This window comes from Protopterus annectens, chromosome 3.part1 (assembly GCF_019279795.1).
Source record: "Protopterus annectens isolate FY-2018-M chromosome 3.part1, PAN1.0, whole genome shotgun sequence".
Classification (NCBI taxonomy): domain Eukaryota; kingdom Metazoa; phylum Chordata; order Ceratodontiformes; family Protopteridae; genus Protopterus; species Protopterus annectens.
This window is the reverse complement of record NC_056732.1, coordinates 670,842,826-670,864,864: the sequence shown is the minus strand read 5'-3', so window position 1 is coordinate 670,864,864 and position 22,039 is coordinate 670,842,826. Positions and strand designations below refer to the sequence as shown.

General features: G+C 33.2%; 1 protein-coding gene across 2 annotated transcripts in view; it reads left to right on the top strand.

Annotated features, from left to right (window-relative positions):
- The window catches only part of ADCY8 (adenylate cyclase 8), a 2,045,143-nt gene that overhangs the window by 1,161,868 nt on the left and 861,236 nt on the right, over positions 1–22,039 (top strand). For both annotated transcript variants that reach the window (XM_044067040.1, XM_044067038.1), the window contains 2 exons: positions 15,259–15,359; positions 19,378–19,579. In XM_044067040.1, the coding sequence (XP_043922975.1) occupies positions 15,259–15,359; positions 19,378–19,579 (303 nt within the window). The remainder of the gene's footprint in view (positions 1–15,258; positions 15,360–19,377; positions 19,580–22,039) is intronic.

Below are 22,039 nucleotides of genomic sequence, written 5' to 3'. Positions count from 1 at the left end.
TGAGATCATTTTTAGGTCATTAAGTAGCTGGTTTGCTTTTGAGAAGCCCCTAAACAAAGAGGTATTTGCAGGGGAAGTACCACTGGTTTTAAAATAAAATATCACAGATTTTTTGTCTTATTTAACAAGGAAAGAGGATACACCTGGATGTACACAAGAAGTGGATACTTATGAGAGGATATGATCAAGGGTATTGAGAAACCTAGAGGATAGCTAATTAACTGCAGAAATGAGTTTACATTTATACTATGAAAGAAGCATTGGGCTTGCCCACCACTGACAGCGTAGGTTATCCAGTTTAATAATGGATAGTTGAAGTCCCCCATAGGAAGGTGTTGGGTTTAATGAGAATTTCAGCTAAGGTGTTAAAGATGTCACCAAAAAACACCAAAACTGCTGAAGACAGCCAGGAGCTAGTAAGAAACAAAGGCAGAAGGAAAAAGTTGGCCAACGCAGGTGCATATGCATGTGGTAGATGTAAGGTATGTGATAAAATTAGGAATTTAGATGGTACAAGGATCAATGGCATTTTATATAATGCCATAGATCATTTTGATTGTAACTCATTTGGGGTTATTTATGCTATTGCGTGTAATTGTCCTGTACAAAAATGGTATTTGGGACAAACCAAGCGTAAGGTAAAATTAAGAATACTAGAACATCTAGGAGACATTAGAAATGTAAGGCTTGATAGTCCTGTGGCTAGTCATTTTCATAAAGAACATGGAGGTTCGGTGAGAGATTTAATTTTTAGTGTTATAGCCAAACCTTATGGGATGGGGGGGACAAACCATAGTTTTCAGAGGAGGTTATTAAATATGGAATCAAAATATATTATTAACTTCAATACTCTCTATCCTAATGGTATAAATTTGGAAATATGAATAATATTTGTGGATGTGTAATGGGAACTGTTTGTGTTATTTACTATTTAATGTAAAAGTATTTAACATGTAATAAATATAGTTAAAAGTGTTTAGTAGAAGTTTTGTAAATGTGGCTTTAAATTTTTGAAACAATGTTAATTGATTTCAATTAATGAAATGTAAGGTGGTTCTTATAGGCTTGTTTCTGAGTATGTGAACTATTCCTTTTGAAGGCGAAGGCCGAGGTACCAGAATCACAATTAAATTTTATTTATTCTCAGTCCGTGCTGTTATTTCCGTTGCTGTGGAGTTTGGTGTTAAAGATGTCAGTCATGCTCAGAAGGAGGAACAGAGTGTATTCTATAGCTATCTAGTTATGAAGTGGGAATTAATCTTGTTTTGGGTGATTTGGATATCTGGGAGTTCAGATTTGGTGTATTACAGAATCTACTGTAAGGTAATATTATCCATGATAAATGCTGACAGTCTCCCACAAATGAGAGTAAATCCAAAGACAAGATAGGCCCTAAGCCCAGGGACAGAGGATGTATTTTCTTTGTCTTCAAACCATGCCTCTGTAACTAGCAAAACAGAGACATAAGTAAGATTATCCGTAAAAAGTAGAAGATATAAAGAAGGCTAAAAAGTATGGGAGAGGGTGAGAGACAGACTAATATAAATGCCTTCTAAAAGTAAATAAATCAATCAATAAATTAATAAAATCAGTGAAGATTATTTGGCAAGCCAAGATAGCTTTAGAAATGGAGCTGTTTGGGGAATGAAGGATGGTTAAAATGCATTTTAATATGTGTCAGAAAATAAAAGAAAATAGCAGGTAACTTCTTCACTGGAAGCAAAAAGAGGTAAACTGAAGCACAATATTGTCAGACAGAATGAGTGAATTAATTTTTCTCCAGTGCATTTGTATAGGAAGGAACAATGTTTGTGCTTGCTGGTATAGTAGGTCTGGGTAGGAACACGCAACTTTTTGCAAGTATAATTTAGAGGAACAGTAGAGAGCAATATCAACAGAATTCTGAAAGTAAGACTTGGTGTTTACATGTAGTACATCTTAGGGTATTAATTGCTTGCAGTGGTTTTAGGTGAAGCTGCTGACAACTGCCTCCTTAGTGTCTCCATAATAATGATGCCAGAAATGCTGGCCTATATGATGATCTAAGGAAGAGATCTAGGGTATTTCAGCTCCATGTCTTTACTCCATTCTGTTGAACTCCATAGAGAAGATCCTGTTTGGCAAGGTTACAGAGATTCATATTAATACTCAGTCCACTGACAGTATCAATTCTTGAATTCTTGGTACATCTAAGGTTGTGCCAGTCCTTGGTGGACACGGAGAAATGTGTGAATGTAGTAGTATATCTGGACATCAACAATTTTTTTTGAAACTTCCTAGGAGACTTGCTGAAAAATAAAACTTTTTTTTTTTATGTATGCATTTCATTTGAAAGCAGGTTAAGTGGACTGGTCAGCAGACCATTTTCAGCTATGACCCAGGCACCATAGTGCATTGCAAGGACAAATAGGTATATTCCAATGAAAAACAAGTAGACGTAGACCAATGCATGGTAAAACAATACAGAAAATACATTTGTTAAGAATTTGACAGCATGCTGATTGAAAGAAAATATCAGTTCATGTGAACAATACATTACAAATATTTATACAGAGTATCTATACATCCATGAATTTATTTAAAGTACATACAACTGAGCATACAACTGAGATTGACAGTCCAAAATAGTTTTTGGCTAAAGTTTATATATGTAACTAATACATTCATAGACACACATGCATACATATGTACAGTATATGTATATGTGTGTGTGTGTGTGTGTGTGTGTGTGTGTGTGTGTGTGTGTGTGTGTGTGTGTGTGTGTGTGTATGTCTATATATATATATATATATATATATATATATATATATATATATATATATATACATATATAGATATAGATATAGATATATATTTGTCTATATAAATAGATTATACATACATACATTGTTCCAATGATAGTTAGGGCTTCTTCCTGGCCTTCTGGTGTGTAGCTTGGTTGTTTGATTTATAAATATGTTTTGGAAGGCAGTGCCCCAGGTTGAATATTTTGTAAATTTGTGAAGAAAAATAAAAAAATATCTCTTTCATTAACAGGCAACCAGTCAAAATGCTCTAGTAGTTGGCAGTGATGAGAATGGAATTCTTCAAGTAGTATGTATCTGCTGATTTTATTAACAGTAGTTTGCATGTTTATGTATTTGAACATGATTGTAACTTTATCAGAAGACATCCATACCCGGCCTTTGGAATAAGCATGTTTCTGGCTATGGTGCTATGAACCGAGGGGAAATGGAATGTGATATCCTACAACATAACTTCAGTTGGCATTGAGTTTTGTTGGTGTTATTGTCTGTGTGTGTAAATAGTGACAGAGTAGAATCCAAGATAATCCCAAGGTATTTTTGTTCTGTCACAAGTGGCAGGTGTCTGCCAGTAGTACATGGCAGATTGAAATCTATTTGATTAGAAGCAGACCATGTTATTGAAGGATAACTTTCAGGGTAAAAGACAGTATGTAGTAAAGCTTAAATACTGCCAGAGAACATGCTGGGCTTTCAAAGCAAGTACAGGTTATACTTTGACAATACAAAATTTGACTAGTATCCTTAAATGGAGAAAATAGATTTTAGAAAGACCTATAGTAGGTAATGCAGGTGTATTGTAGCTGGTATTTAATGCAGCATACTTTGAATGAGGGTGTCACTGGAAGACAGACAACTGTGTGATCGGCAAATGGCAGAAAATTGCAGAAAAAGAAAGGAATATGGAGTACTAATCACCCTATGATATATCATATTTTGCTTTGTGAAAAGGAAGTGGCAAAATACAATAATACCGCACGTGCACAAGGTTGCCTAAAGGCTAGTGGATAGTCTATCCCGTATGCCACTAGACAAGTTACATCCGAATCTCAGTATAACTTCCTGGAAACCATGCAATCAGTGTGAAATTGCACTGGTAGAAAGTGCACCAATCCCGTATGCCACTAGACAAGTTACATCCGAATCTCAGTATAACTTCCTGGAAACCATGCAATCAGTGTGAAATTGCACTGGTAGAAAGTGCACGTCATAGTGTTACCAGAATATTTTAAAGTCTGCAGAGGTATAATAATGCTTTTGTAAATTACATTAGATGACAGAACAAAACAGTGCATGGGTGTGACCTGGATGTATTTCATATATAAGGCATATTTTGAGAGAATTGAGTAAATCTTATTACTGTAAAAGTGACTGGGCCTTGGGTGTATTAATGCATCACCTGGAGCAGCTTTACAGCATTACTCATTAGATTAATTTAAGGTGCTTGGCACACAATAGTGAAACAATAAGGCAGGCATATAGAAGGGAAACAATGTAGCAGATAGCTACACTTTTCAATCAGACTCAACAAGTCACTGTCCTTCATCCATTGGCTTCTCTATGTGTGCCTGTAGTAAACCCAACTGTTGTACACAAGTTCTACAAATCAAAGTGCCATCTTTTAAACAAATTACTCTATGACACACCACATTTCAAGAGATATTCTAATGCTCAAATGCTATGTATATATTGGCCAACCACTGGTATGGCCCATTACACAGAAAGTCTGTGTAAGTGTAATGAACTTCTGCCTCACATAAGACAGTTCACCCCTCCAGCTTCTCTTGAGAAAGATTCAAACCACAACTTCTTAATTATCTAAACATGAAACATAACATACACAGTCTGTGGTGCAGTTAATATTAGCAATTAAATGTAAAACTAGTTCACTGCTTTGCTGACTGTTATATACACATCTGCATCTGTTCCTTGGTGACAATGTTTCCAATCAAGTACATTTTTGATATTGTCTACAGTCCTCATTCATATACCTCTTCTTTGTCTTCCTTTCTCTTTCCTTGTTATTGTCAAACAATATCAGAACTCAATTACTATCACCTTGTCTAAGTCACTATGCTCATATCAGACTTGGAAAAATGAATCATTCTAAGACTGACTTGCATCCCAAATTGCTGTCCCTCCATTGGTTTCATAAGCATATCAATATCGATTACGGATCAGGTTATCTATCCAAATTCATGCATACTCCTTATTATTGTTAATTCATGTGGTATATCAGAATTAAAAAAAAAAACAGATTGCAGAATGACTAAAACGAATATGCAGCCATAATGATTGTTGTATCCCTATTAATGCTTACAGCAGCCTTGTATTAAAGAAACTAGTAAACATTATTATGATACATACTTTCTTTACTAAAATGGACCACAACTATATTTACAAGATCACAACAAAGATACAAAATAAAATAGCAACTAATTACATGCATAAATAACATAACTGCACACATTATATACAAACTGTGTCCTTTAAATAATCATTATTGAGTTTTCCTTTGTATTGTCCTGTCAAGCATCTCCTCCCTTAAATTTATTTGACTGTCTATAAAATATCAATATCATATTTATATATCAATGCAAAAAGTTTAGGCTAGAATTAAATGTTTATTACATTGGATTTTTGATCTTAACTTATTTGTATTGATTTTCCTCTTATGTATCAATTGCTACTAAATGATTAAATCTGATTAAGATGAATTCTTTTTTTATCATTTTCTTGTAATTGTTTTTCTAGCTCTATGTAGTTTTTTTAAGAACAAACAATTCAGTCTAAAATGCTACCAAGTAATTTAAAAGTTATCAAAATTTGGTAAATTATGTGTGTGAACAGAAAATATGACTCCACTCAGCCTTGGATTCCAAATCACATGTAGTATTATTTGCTATTTGAACTGTCACTGTCCTATCTGTTGTATAAACAGCATGATGTTTGGCCTTCCAAAGTAATGCTTTGTAGAATGGTGGTGTTTTTGTTACTGATTTATTAAATTAAATTTGTTTCATTATATTTTTGTCAATAATCATTGTTTTAAAATGTCCTTCACAGTTTGAAAGTTGTTCTTGCCCAAACTTTTGCAACCAATTAATATTTTATACTATAATTTATCTGAACAGTGATATTCTTAGGGAAGGGAATTTTGGTAGTGTGGGTGAATGATGATACCTTTAGGGATAGGATTTTTGGTAAGGTAATGTGTCAGGTTGGGGTCGGGTTAGAGTTTGCACATACACGTGCACACAAAGACACACACACACACACACACACACACACACACACACACACACACACACACACACACACACACACAGTCTATTTATGTGTGCTAACCCTAACCACAATGCTGCCCTTGCCCTTAATCCCATAAAGTGAAATCTCTCCCTTGCATCAGATTACCCTTCATATTATTAAACAGCCTATAGAAATAGATTCTAGCATATTTGGCATTCAGGCCTGGAATTCCATGCATGCTTGACAATGTAAATAAGCTGTTTTAATGTTCTGTTTCTGACATAGCAAATGTTCTTTATTGCTACTTTTATAAATTGTTCTGGACACAATCATGATTTTGTCCCATAATAATATTACCCCTCTCTTCTTGTGGTTTGTATGGCAAATTAAAAAGTGTTTCACAATAGTTAGATCTGAAGTATTCCTCTTTTCTTTACACAATATATGCTTCTTGAAAGAATACTAATCTACTTCATTTATTGTGAGACATTTACTTAATGCACTTTTTTCTGTTCAATATTCTGATCATTAATACTTTAAAACATGATATTAAGTTCAACCATGATATCAATCTTTCCTAATTTACTATAAATATGTTTATATCTTTTAGGGATGCTTCATGGAATTCTACTTTGAAACTATCTTTAAACTTTATATACAAAACTGCAGTTTTATTTCTCTGAATACATGAATTGTAGTAATGTACTCAAGCAAATTTAAATCCAAATAAACATATTTTGGCATATAAACACATCAACAAATATTTGTTGGAATCCTTTGCTTACTGCATTAGTCAGATGTCCTCAGCTAAAGCACTCTACCAATCTAGTCTAAATATTTATGAAAAGATGATCCACAAAGTGCTGTTGGTCTCCTTTATGATACTAAAGAGAAATTAAGACTAAACTGGATCAAGTATGCTATTTTAAGTAATAATTTTCATAATAGTCACTGTCATTCTGTTTAAACTGAATTCCATATGTTATTAATTAAATTTCTTAAATGCTATAATTAATCAATAATGGAAGAGAGAAAGCAGGCAGGGAAAACAATCCCCTCCCCTTCTCTAGAATTCCTTCTACCATTATTCATTTTTTTATGTGGCTATTCATCTCTATATTCATATTATTGTGCGCTTATATTATTAGTAATATGTTTGTTTCTTTCTATAACACTATTACATTTATTATTTATTCTTAATTGCTGTCCCTCACAGTTTATATAACACCATTTCATGTGTGTTCTCTTTTCTATTTTTCTTCTAAAAGTTCTCTTTTTCATTTTATCTTCTTCTCTTCTAAATACACAATGATATTTTAAACTGTGATATAAAGGTCAATAGTGTTCATAATAACCTAATGTATTTATTTCCTATTCTTTTGAATCCTCCTACTGGGTTGCACTATGTGTCTAAATCAAATGATATTGTTGAAGTTTAAAGTTTGTATTGCAAAGTATTTTCATCAAAAATATTATTTAATTCCATTTACTTTTGTTCATCTCCTATTCCCTCATTTCATTCATCTTATATTTCAGTGTTTTCAGAGACTGATGCTCATTTTTTAATGTTGATTTTCTTTTCATTTCACCACCTCTTTTCTCATCAGGTCTTCTCTCGTTGTTCTCTTTCTTTTCTTTTATTCAATTTTTTTCTCTCTGTTTTGTTCTTCTTCCTACTTTTATTTCTTCTCCCTTGCTTCTTTTTTTATTTTTTTATTTGCCTTTCATTCTTCTATCTTCTGTTTTTTCTTCTCAACACCTTTATTGAATTATCACTTGTGACATAGGCAAATTTACATTTATACAAAAGTAATCAAATTGTATTAAATTAACATTAACAAACATTATACTTAATATATATTGCTATATATCATGTAACCTAAGCAACATTACATAAATTATTCAGTTCCTACCCTCTTGCTTTAAACAGGAAACATCTTTATTAAACCATCACTTATTACATAAGCAATCATACATTAATATAAATGAAGAACCACACCAATACAATCCTAGTTGCAAGCATTTTACATCACAAACCATATTGACACACTCCCAAGTTGCAAACATTATACATCACTTATAATCTACCCAGTCATTTTCAGTCAAACAATACATAACTCATTTAATTCCTGCCTTATTTTAAACCTCATTCCTGCCCTGTATACATTGTTCCCACAATTCCCATTTTTCTGTATGTAGTTTACATCTATCCTTTTTCTAAATATCTCAGTTCCTGTTGTTTTTATTTCTGTTACTATATTTACTACTTCTAATATAGTTGGTTTAGATTTTGATTTCCATTTTCTAGTAATTGCTCTGTTTTGTCCCTAACTCTAAAGTAGAAACAAAGAAAACAAAATAATAAATACATAAATAAAAGGAGTGGGAGCCAATATGATAAACAGGGAAAATATATAAAACTTTGTCAATCCAATAGTTCTAGGTACCTCAGTATTACCTTGTTCCACTGTGCAATACATCTTCTGATCTTCTGTAAAAATAATTCATTACCGTTTACTCTACATTCTCCTATTAGTCCTTTCATTGTACATGTTAACATATTTTTAAACTCTCATGTCTCATATTCTACACTGGTAGTCATCTCTTTTTTAATTGTAATTTATGAATTGTTTACAACCTTGATACGAGTTTACAAAAATTGCAGAATTACCCATCACTGCAGTATGAGGTCCAGGACCCACACCTCCCTTCCCAATCTCCCCTTCTTTCTACATTCCAGAGCAAAAAAGAGAAGAAAGTAAATATCCAACAAAATTAGAAAGGTTACAAATCAAATATTTCAAAATTGTCACGATTCAATTATAATAAGAAGAAAAGCACCTGCTGTTTCATATTTGAGAGTGTAAACTTCTTTGTAAACACACTTTCAATAGCAATAAAGGAATCTATTTAGAACTAGAGTTATAATGTGAGGGGGGTGGACAGTGGAGCCATATTTCTTAACTGCTGAGTGTATGTCTTGTTATCAGATTAATACAGTTTATGTTTTTTCTCACCAAGGAGGAAAACCTGAGACAACCCAACCACACATGTTCCCAAGAGCCCACCTGTCTGCATCTGTGCCAATGGAGTTTAATTGTTTAAGTCCACTGAAATCTTTTGAGAAATTAGTATTCTCTAATAGTGGCTTTTGTTGAATAGTTCTTTTTCTAAACAAAGATAAAAAAGGCATCTTTAACTTGGGAAAGAGAAAAATTATATTTGTAAATTAGTGTTGAAATGAATATTCAAGACTTTTTATATTTTTGTTAATGTGGTCATTTTTAAGTACTCTCAGCTTCTTTCAGAAATCTTAGTTATGGCAGGAAATTGATCAGAACGCAGTTCTGGTATGGTGTAAATATGCTTCCACAGCAATAGTTTAAATGAAATTAAGCTTGATATGCTTGCTCCCTGCAGTTGTAAATGAATAAGTTGTAAAGCACTAGGAAGAAGAAAAATGTAAAGCAGATCCAATTTAGCTGAATATTTATTATTAGAAGTGTCCACAAAAATAAGTGTAGAGGAGCAGACCACTTCTTAAAACCACCAAGCACGTTTTTTATTTAATAAACAATAAAATATATAAGTGCTTTCATCTCAATATTCCAAAATTACACCGACTTCATCAGATACAAATTTTAAAACAGCCCAGTTTGTTTTAAACCCTGTAAGGATGACATCATATCCTGAAACAGACTTAAAAAGTTTAAAGTAACAGTATGTCCTAAAACAAAGTCAGATAGCAGCAGTATTCAAGTTTTTATTAGAAGTGTTAAGCCAAGCAATTAGTGGAAAATTATTTCAAGGAATGGAAAATGATAAAAAGAGGATTGTTTCCATCAGTTTCTATGTTGCAAAAAAGAATATATTTTGGAATTAGGAGCTTTTAGACATTCTAGAAAAGTTGAAAGATGAAGTTGTCAAATGATAGAAAAAATAATTAATCCAGGTTTGAAAAAGTATTTTCAAGTAATTTATGATATATAAAGCATTATATTAAATTGGCAGATGGTTGAAATAAAAAGGAAAGTAATCTAGGTTTGAGCAAAGTATTTTCAAACAATTTATATTATAACTTATCTTTTTTGATGAAGGTGTCAGAATCACACATGGAGTTCTTTTAGCTCCTTCTCTCCACAAAAAAAAAAAAAAAAAGAAAAAGCAGAAAAAAAAACATATTTTCTTTATCATGTTATATTAGTAATTAGTAATATTGTTGAGGAAATTTGATATTTTCAGGAAAAGTCATGTGGGGAACATTTTTAACATTAAAAAATATACAATAATTTTGGCCAGTTTATAATATTTGCTTATAGATTTTTATCATTTGAGGTTTTGTTATATGAGAAGATTTTAATTAGCAGTGTCAACCTAAATTTTTATTTGACAGACCCCTGAAAGAGGGAGATTAAAACATAATTGTTGAATAAGAAACAAAAGCTTAGAGTCAGAGAGATTCATAGAATAACTTGTAATTTCTTGCAGTTTGTTTGCTTTGTTGAATAAGTGTGTCAATTAATATCTAATATATAAGAATTCTATCATAAGCATTACAGAACAATTTGAAGGAACAATTTTTATTAGTATGAGTATGTGCAAAAGCATAATATCTATAGCTATTAAAAAACAGAATGTGAATAAAGTTCAGCCTTGGTGAACACCATAGTCCTATTCAAATAGAGGAGAGTCACATTCATTAACTGAAATAACATATCTCATTTCATAATCTACCCTGGGAATGCTGCTAAACAACTGGATTTAGTAGGGTCACATCTGCTTAAATTATCTCAGCCTTTTACTCTTCACTTCTTGAAAAATTGTGTAATGTCACTTAAATCACTATAAACTGAGCTACCATAATCAGACTGCTAAAGAGAAGAAAGTAACTTAATTGGCAAAGCATTATACTAAAGGGTAGGCCTTTTAATTAGTTTAAGTTCTATTCAGCTTTTTTGTATAACGAGTAAAATGGCAGACATATATATATGCAACCCTTAACTCTCACAAATGTTTACATGTAAAACAATATTAAAAATATCCAAGCTGGATGAACCAACAGTACTCATTATATACAATATGGAGAGGTTGTTTGGGATTACGTGGAGATAGACAGATAATACTATTTTTATCTATGGCCAAATTCAGAAAGTTGATCAGACTTTAAACAGAATAAGTTGCAATCAAGAGTTCTGTCTAATGAAATCATGAGCAAGCATAATCTCAGATGGTATCTTTCTGCAGAAATGCATGAAGCCTTTCTATAACAAGTAAAAAAAATGGTCATTTGAATTAACCAGCATCACATAATACATATATTTACTGAATGTTTATTAATGCACATGTTTAGGCACAAGCACATACATACACGCATGCACACATGAAAGAAGCACATACACTCATCACATACACATAGTTTTATATATATATATATATATATATATATATATATATATATATATATATATATATGCATCTTTCAGATAACTGTGATACTGTTTAACTTCAATATTGGTAGGAAAGCTATACCAGGAATCAGCATACAGGTCATCAGTAAAATTAATTCTGTCTTTATGAAAATTACTGTAACAAACATAATTTAAAGACACAAATGCTTGTAAAAATTTGACTGTCCTAAAATGATATGGACAAGGCTAAGAAGAAACTTTGCATATAACATCTACAGTTGAAGATTTCTGAATATCTATGACTCTTATTCTGAAAATACCTCATCCTGGCAACTTAGTGAAGCATCCAGTTGCCATGGTCACTGCAAGCAATGAAAACTACTTACCACCTTCTTCGTCTAATACCCATTGTGTATAAAAATATTATTCTACTAGACCCCAAACAAGGCATAAGGCTGTACCACCAATTGATTTTATTGTATCCTCAGCAATACTCTCAAACACATAGGTAAATTTTAACAATAGCTTAAGCATCTACATGTAAATCAAGTTGCTTCACAAGATCTGTATACTTCAGGTTATCACTAGCAACACAATTTTTGTATGTGCTCTTTACATTTTAACTGTTCATTTTGACTATTAGTTGGCACTGATCCATGAGTTTTCAACTCATGTAAAATTCATACACTACTGTAAATACTTTTATCTAATGACATCTGCTTGTTATTTTACTTTTCTGTACCTAACCTTCCTGTTTGTTAATATCTTAAAACTTCTGAATTAATCACGATGCTGCAGGTCATTTCATCATATGGCACCATTTGCCTACCATCCAGTTAAGCCTCTCTATATCAGTATACGTTCTACTTCTACTGTTGTAAACATTATAACTACCTTGCTGGGTACACTCTGCAAGGTATGCCTAGATAGCTGTGTACCTGTTTTGCTTTGTTAAATTATTTTATGCTCTTATCCCCTTTTCCATGCTTATATTGTCTTAACATTTAATCTTGTTGGTCATCTCCCATGGCCTATGCAATAAAAGAATCTTAGCCAACAGCTGTATTAGCCAATTGTATGAAGTAAGCACATATAAATAAAGTGTTAAGATGAGCCGTTGCGACTAATCTGTGGAACAGCTTATAGGCATAAAAACATATCTTGTTTTAGTTATGATTATGTGTTTTGAGTGATATAAGATAACTTTTTATTACTTTGTGGAGAGCCATTCCTCAATTTGAAGATGTATTTTCTTATACATGCATTCTTTCTTTCTTTTCTGGCTATTAAACAACAGTCTTCCATTTCAGTACCATAACTGAAGCAACAACTGTCACAGCTTTCAAAACACAAAATGTCTGTTCACTGCCCCAGTGTTTCTTCATTTCTAGCACATACACAGGAACTGAATATTACATTCTTGAAAGTAAAACTTGAGAACATGTAAATTAGAACTCATGTATGGTGTGACTAAAGTAAGCTAAAGAGAACCATATCCATAACATATATAACATATATAATGCATAGCCATATATATGCATTGCTGGATATCCCTTGAATACAAGGCTTGGATTTTGGACATATTTTATTTACTGTAGCCCTTGTTACCTGAAAAAAAATTTTTGAAATAAGTATATATGTCCACTTCCTAATTCACCTGAGTCACAGTTACATTTATATTATAGATCTCTTAAATCATCATGTGTCTCACTACAGTATTTTGTGGATTTAAAACTGGTTCTTGCAGTATATATTCAATAAGAACTCCTATCAAGGTGTTACTGTAATATTTTGTAATATCTCAAGAAACACAATCTGGACATGGACAGAAAGTAGGTTAATAAAAATCTTCAGTCTTTATAGTGGTTGCTGGATCTAAATGCATAAAACAGATTACAGAAATTGCTGATTACTAAGCTCACAAAAGCCCTTCATGAAGCAGTAATGAGATGTAATAACTCTTTATGATTCCATACAAGTAACTAAATTACTTAATACATGTCAACTGATATGAAACCTATGACATCATTGCATGTTTGTCATCCATCATCACTGAGAATACAACAGCTATAGACAAGATGGCAGATGTTATAACTAGCATCTCTTATATTGCCATACTCATTTTCTAAGCTTGATTTCCATGGACTTACATTCTCACTCAGATGCTTCTCAAAGTGACATCAATTATCCATTAAAACTTAACTATCAGCCTATACTACTGTAAAATAGGTGACTAACACTGAAGCTTTGGAAGCAGTCATTTTCTATAGTCCATTTGTGTTCAGTGTAGTAAGCCTGGAGAACAGTAATAGTAAAAATGGAATGAAATGCTATGATTATTTGAAAATAATGACACCTCCAAATAATAGTTCTGAAACTGACATATATCCAGGCCACTTATGATAACTAATGGAATCATAAATCTGAAGGTCCTTAAAACTTCCCTGCTTCGATCTAGTTAGCTTTCTCGTATTAGCAAGAACATTTGTGTAGCACTATTCCTGAAAAGCATAAGTGACTGACTAGCTTTGGACATTAGGATGATCATCATTCTGACAGCATACACGAAGCCCACTGGAGACATTAACATCTGTTGAAGCATGCCATTGAAGTGTTCTCCATCTATAATTTTAATTTATTTATTTTGCATTTTCTGCCATGGCATATCTCTCCTTCCATGATCTTTTAAGTGTTGTTTTGCGGTAATGGAAAAAAATCATGCCTGCTTCACTCAATAGGATCACTGTGACACCACAATAGCTGCAACATTCCTTGTACAAATGGCCACAGTGGAGGTTCAGTTAATCTTTAATATCAAAACACAACTTGGAGCACCCCTACCCCATTTAATATATATATATATAGTTAGTTCATACACAAGTCAATTTAAAAACCTAAATAGGATTTGTTTTCATTTATTAAATCCCTTCATAATGTTGTTGTATCTATTACATTAATAATTGCAACTATCATGAATAAGAATGCATCCCTGTACAGTGTGTGAGGCACAAAGACAAAAAAAGTGATCTATTTACAAAAATCTGTCTTAGAATTAGCAATGATTAATATCTGCCGGTACCAGGATGTTCCATGTGTGCAGCCCTTGTAATACTTTATAGTATGTTATAGCTCATCTACAGAGTAATGATGAATGTATTAAATTGCCTGTTTGTAATTCTGTAAAGTTCAGTAAACATTTAACAACACTAAGAAAAACATCCACCCAATCTTAGCAGGTAATTTATGAGTCATGATTTCATTTTTACAGTAATTTGCACATTTAAGCACGCCTTTATAAATCTTCAGCCAGTTCTAAAGCAAAAATCATACTGCCACTAATATGATAAAATGCCTTTAGTATACATAATAATAGACAGGTGCTTTTTCCTTAATTCTACCTAAGTGTGATGACTATATAAAGGTAAATTAAAAATTGTGTCTAAAATCATAACAAACAGTTGCTATTTTTGTTGACATGACCTAATTCTGCCCAAGTGTGATGACTATATAAAGGTAAATTAAAAATTGTTTCTAAAATCATAACAAACAGTTGCTATTTTCGTTGACCTGAAAATTATTTCATTGTTGGTGTAACTGAATTTGTCTTTCAGTGAATGCTTGTATTTGTTCAACACATGCACATATTTTGCAATTAGGACAGTGTTTTCATTTAAGAATTCACTGAGTACAGTAAATCCTCCTTGCTAATTTCCCAGCACCTTTTTAGGGAACACTTAACCTCAGAATTGTATTATGGATTATGGATAATCATTTTACATCCTATTGGTTTCTTGCAGTACTCGCAAATGAGGGATGAAGTTTTCAAGTCAAACCTGGTCTGTGCTTTCATTGTTCTTATATTTATCACAGCAGTCCAGAGTTTACTTCCTTCATCTAGGTAAGTATATAAAATGCTTGTTTAATCAGAATTCCTTTCATGTCTTGGTGCATATTTAAGCCGTAAGACAGATGTTTATAATATTTTGCAATAGTATAATTCCTGAGCTTGATCCATCCACGATGTAAAGCTAAAAGTCTTGATTTTGTTGCAGAATAATACAAAAGTACTGAACTTCCTGCTGATGGAATAATATAGCATGTTTCTAATAACTGCATTTTTTCCTGTGGCTCATCTTGATGTGAAATTGTTATTTTTTATAATCATTTTTTAGTAGCTTTAGTTTAGTAGCCATTTACATCACATTGTTTGTACAGCTCGTGTGTAATACTCAGTGCATGTAACCAGTGCCAACCCATTTTACTTGTGAAGCAGATTTTCTGTTTAATGGGGGGTTTATTTCAATGCTGTCTTATGATGAATGTCAAATACAATAGCTTCAGTTGCTGTTGTACCATTAAAATGCCATAGATACCAGATAAACTCATGCTTAAGTAGTGTCAGTGGATGTTATACATGTAACAAAAATGCATTCTTTAGTCTGGTGATTTGAACCTGTATTTAGGTTCATAGGTAGATACTAGGCTATCTGCCCTAGGGCATTTTTAGCCTAGCCAGAGTGTATTTGGCTTCCGCCTCCCTATTAGATTAGCCTACTGTGCCTCTGTAAAGTAGGTCACAGAAGGTACCCTTTTAAGATTAGTTTACTGTGCCTCTGTCTAGCAGGGACACAGGAGAAATCCCAGGGGTGAATTTGCGATATAGGTTTATAGGTAAATAAACAGCCTTTGCAAGGCTCAAACCCAGGACCCCGCAAGCCATAACCAAACTGATTTACCACTAAGTCATGTCAGATATATTTGACTGTTTTTTTGTTTAGAGATCTAGAATATGCTGTCATGCAGGTATATTTCCCTGCTGTTTTGCATTAAATTCAGTAGAAGGAATATGGAATCAATCTACAGCCAAAAAAAGAAACTAACAATGCCAGGAAATGCAGTTGTCTTGAATAATATGAATGCACAGATGTAACTATAAAAGTTGGTTAATTAAAGACATTTAAAATACGGAACAGGCTAATGGCAAAGAATACTATATTGTTAAAGACTAGTGTTAATAATGTGTTGAAAACTGAGTTATTGCTACATGAATACCAAGTAATGTATCTATCACTACATTTAGTGCTGGTAGTGTAAAGACTTGACAAAAATAGAGTTTCAGCAGATGAGAGCCTGAAGTGAATTGTGAATGTGATATCAGCATTGTGGGTGGCACTGATCAGCACAAATTCCAGTCACTATGAAAAGAAATGTGGGTCTGACTACAAATGATTGCTTTTTGAATTAGCTAAAATAACCACGTCAAGAACAAAACAAGTTTATTCTGCAAAGTTTTCGGGTCAACACCCTTCCTCAGTACATTACATGTATGAAAACTTTGCAGAATAAACTTGTTTTGTTCTTGATGTGGTTATTTTTGCTGAAGGAATTGACTACATGAATTACAGCTTTGACCATTTTTGCAGTCTGCTCTTTGAATTACTCAGTCTTCTGAGCTGTGGGAGGAGTTATGTAAACTGCTAGAGGCCAATTGGCTAACTATAAATACTTGCCACTAATATTGCAAAGAGAGTTTGGACCTATTAGTAAAGAAAACATATAAGCATGCAATAATGCCTGACAGTGTGTGTGTTAATGTGTAATTATACAATGACCCCCCCCCCATTAATATTCCAAAATGTGCACGCTGATTGGTCAGCATGCCCATTGTAAATCTGACTTATACTAATGGAAAAAGGTCCGGTCGCCCGGACTTTTTCCATTAGTATAAGTGTTTAATTTTTTTGTGTTAGGCAGCAACAGAGAATGGAAGAGCTCTGTTGCTGTAATCTCGCTATGTTAAACGAGTTTAACATAGCGAGATATTTTAAGAAAAGAGCAATGGAGATCTTCCTTTCTCTGTTCCTTTTTTTTTAAAGCTGTCTCGCTGTGTTAAACTCATTTAACATAGCGAGACAGCTTTAAAAATGGGAACGGAGATCTTCCTTTCTCAGTTGCTTTTTTTAAAGATATCTCGCTATGTTAAACTTGTTTAACATAGCGAGACAACTTTAAAAAAGCAACGAAGATCTTCCTTTCTCCATTGCTTCTTCTACACATAGCTCTGATGTACTGCACAATCATATGCATGCACAGTACATCAGAACTGCTCCAGGATACTGGACAGCTGCAGAAGGGCAGCACGGAGGCATTATACAATGCCATTATTTAAGAAAAGTAAGTATTCTTTTTCTTAAATAATGTCATTGTATAATAGCAATAACCAACTTCTGGGTGTGGGTAATGCTGGATTTACCCATGGTTGTCTTTGTTTGGCCACTCGGGCTTCGCCCTCGTGACCAAACCACACCAACCATGGGTAAATCCAGCATTACCCACACCCAGGTGTGGGTTATTGCTTAATTAATGCCTGCCCAAGGGTGTTATGAGGCCTGATGCCAAAGGCATTGTGCTTAGACAATGGGTTTGCTGTAAAATTGTTGTGTTTTACTTGCTTATTAATTTTTTAAGTAGTATATTATTTTTTTATATATATTATATAAAATATATTTTTAATGTAAAATAGTTCCTCCACCTACTGTTTCAAACTTGCTGTAGTATATGTTAATGTTGTTGGAGGAAGCATTTTACATCAAATATATATAAGAAATAATAGTGCTTAAAAAAATGAGCAAGTGGAACACAACAATTTTACATACAGTCCATTCTCTGTCCCATACACACATGCAGACTCTTATGCTTTCACTTACACACATATACACATAGAGTTTCCTCTGCTTTCATATACACATTCACTCACACAAGATCTGTCTCACCCTCTTTCTCAATCTCCCACAGTCTCCACCTGCTTTCATATACACATCCAGTCTCACTTTCTCTCGATCTCTCTCACAGGCAGTCTCTTCTGCTTACATACATACATACATTCACTCACACATCACTCTCGCTTACTCTGACTCTCTCCATCCATCTCTCTCTCTCTCTCTCTCTCTCTTTTGTCACACACACACACACACACACACACACACACACACACACACACACACACACACACACACACACACACACACAATCGATTTCTCTCTCTCTCTTACTTACATACGTGCATACACTCTCACACACACGCTGCATTTTCTTTTTATTTTACACTCACTAAACAACAAAAGCACTACTTAGTGAGTATCAAATAATGGCTCGCTCACTCACACTGACAAGAATGCATATACACACACATACACATGCACAGACACACAAGTAACTTTTTGTCTTTTTTTTATAGTTTACATTTGCTAAAACACTGCATAACGAGTGTATAATAATGGCCATTCCATTTCCTCAGTCCAAGCTCCACTGCAGCTTGATAAGCAGCCATGAAGTGGCAGATTCATTCTTCTCAGTGGTTCTCCAATCAGGGTATTGATGTACAGTTTGCCCATTGTCTAAAATGCTTTAAAGGCATGCCTAATAATCAATATCTAGTCATGTTGTGTGTGTTATGTCTATAGTTGTGAGCTAAGAATTTTACATGTATAAGTTATGACTACATATGGTTAATGCACTATTTTCTGACAATGAAATTGTTACTCATTCTAATGAATAATTGTTTTGAGTTAATGATTTGTTTAAAATATAATACTAAACATCATTTAGTATTGCAGTCTTGCTGAAAAGCATAATTATCTTGTTTACTGTAGTTTCCAGCAACAAAGATGCTATAAAATGAAATAATATAAGAAGCAATAGACACTGAAAAATAGCAGCCTAATTTTGTACCATACCCTGCCATTTGCCATGTTCTTGTAATAGTGTCAAGTACTGTAGTTTTCCACTGAATAGAAGCAGGACTAATTCAGGACTAATGCTTATTCAGGTTGATAATGCAAAGTTTGTAGAAACAGGAAGGAATGTGCCATTTGTCCAGCTTTAATCATTAACTTCGAACTGTATTTCTCTTACAGGATGATGCCTCTGGTGATTCAGTTTTCCATTCTTATCATGTTGCACGCTGCTCTAATGCTTATAACCACAGCAGAGGATTACAAATGTTTACCACTTGTGCTCCGAAAAACCTGCTGTTGGATTAATGAGACCTACTTAGCCAGGAACGTCATCATCTTCGCATCCATTATGATAAATTTCCTTGGAGCCATGATGAATATTGTAAGCATTAAAGGGGTGAATATTGATTCTGTTAGTGAATGCAGAAAAATATGTGGTGACACCTATTAATCTTTTTGATTACTCTGCAGCTTTAACTTTGCACATCTTTATTTAATACTCGCTCACTTCAAATGAGGATGGTACCATATGGGCAGTAATTTAGAATCAGCATTTGTTTGATGTTGAATAAATACTTTTTGGAGATCATTACGGCATAAGCCTTGTAAACTTACCTTTCACTTAAAGTCAGTTAGTGCTTCATATGAATTAAAACTTTTAAAATCCACTATCTGTTATAGAAAGCCCTTCTGTGCTAAACTGGCTGTTACACAGAGTATGGGCTACGGGTAGATGAAATGAGCATTCCTAAAGTTGTTAGCCGATCATTCTTTTTGTGCCGTAGCTGGGTGACGTGATTAGCAATGCAGCTCCATTAAAGCAACACTAAGTGATGCTGTGTTTTATACAGTAATTATGCATATGCTGTTAAATGGATGAGTGCAGGAGGAAAATGAATACTGAAAAAGCACATGCCTGCCTAAAACTTACCCTTTGCTTTTACTTTTCTAGAACAAAAGGAATATCAGTGATCAAGTGGTATTTTCTGCGGTAAATATCACTTTTTCTAGTGAAATGATCGGTGATAACGCTTAACGTTATTCCACCAGAATAGCAGTCCATGCCAAACTAACCTATTAGTTTCATTCTTAAATGAGTTTTATTGGTAATGACCTCCCAATATTAGGTCAGCATATGCAGCTTATATATCATTCCAAACAATAAGTAGATGCTATTATAGATCATGTGAGAAAATACAGCAACACTTTCAAAAAATATATAAAGTGACTGTTAAAGCTGTAACTTAAGAAAAAGGGTTACAGTACATACAAAAACACCACTACACTTACAATGAAAACCATCATGGGGCATATAAACAGACCACAGGGGGTTATTTAGATTGATTCACTTTAGGCAGAGTTACATGATACTTACAGGTATGACAACGCAGTCTTCAAAATATTAGACACCAGTCAAATTTCACTCTTTTTTTTTTTAGAAAAACAATAAAACTCATTCTAAAATATACACAAAGCGCTTTTTGTCTCATCAATTGTAAGACTTCTTCAGGTAAAGACATAGAACAAATAAAAACATATATATACACTCAGCATTCTAATCATTGCTCCCAGTATCCAATGAATGAAGGCTGCCTAATTACTAATTTACTAATTAAAGGCCTCTTTTACATAATCTGGCTGTGCACCCCTAAAGCTACAAACTAGCATATACGTATAATACATAGTAAATAAACATAAAAAAAACATAAAAAATGAATCACTACCTTCACATCAATGTAATCTTATTTCATGTTTTTTAAAAAAGTTTCTTACTGTTAAATAATATATATATATATATATATATATATATATATATATATATATATATGTTAAATGTTATATGACATTACTAATTTTTAAAAACATTCCATACTGTTTAATAGGTATATATATATATATATATATATATATATATATATATATATATATATATATCTATATATATCTATATGGGTCTACCTGATAACACCGACATGCCAAAACACCGACAACGAAATAACCGACACAAAAAAAAAAAAAAACGACAAAAAAAGAAAGTTCAAAAACATGAAACTTCCCATGCCCGACAAACCAAAATCCCAATAATCAGCAAAACAAATACCTTTCCCGAAAAACACACACACACAACACAAGCACACCAAAAACCTTACAAACCTACACTAAACCTTACATACACAACTATCTATGCACCAACCTTAACCCAAACCCTAACCCTAAGGTCCATCACTATCGCACACTTACCTTACCCGCACCCTAACCCTAACTCACTTAATCTGCCCCTAGCCCTCAAGTCTGTCACCATCGCACACTTATCTTACCCGCACCCTAACCCTAACTCACTTAACCTGCCCCTAAACCTAAAGTCCGTCACTATCACACACTTTCCTGACCCACACCCTACCCTAACGTCCGTCACTATCACACACTTACCTTACTCATAGCCTGACCCTAACGTCCGTCCCTATCACACACTTACCTTAACATGTCGGTGTTCTCAGCATCGGGATTCTCAACTGTCGGTCTTCTTCGTTGTCGATTGTCCAGTGCCAGTGTTCTCGTCATCGGCATTGTGCACTGTCAGCGTTTTCAGGTAGACCCTATATATATATATATATATATATATATATATATATATATGTATATATTCATTCATGTATATATGTGTATAAAAACTCCTATGCATACCAGTACAAGGATTTTACATTAAAAATGCAGGTGTTTATATATATATATATATATATATATATATATATATATATATATATATATATATATATATATATATATATATATATATATATATATATATATATATATATATATATATATATCTATGTATGTA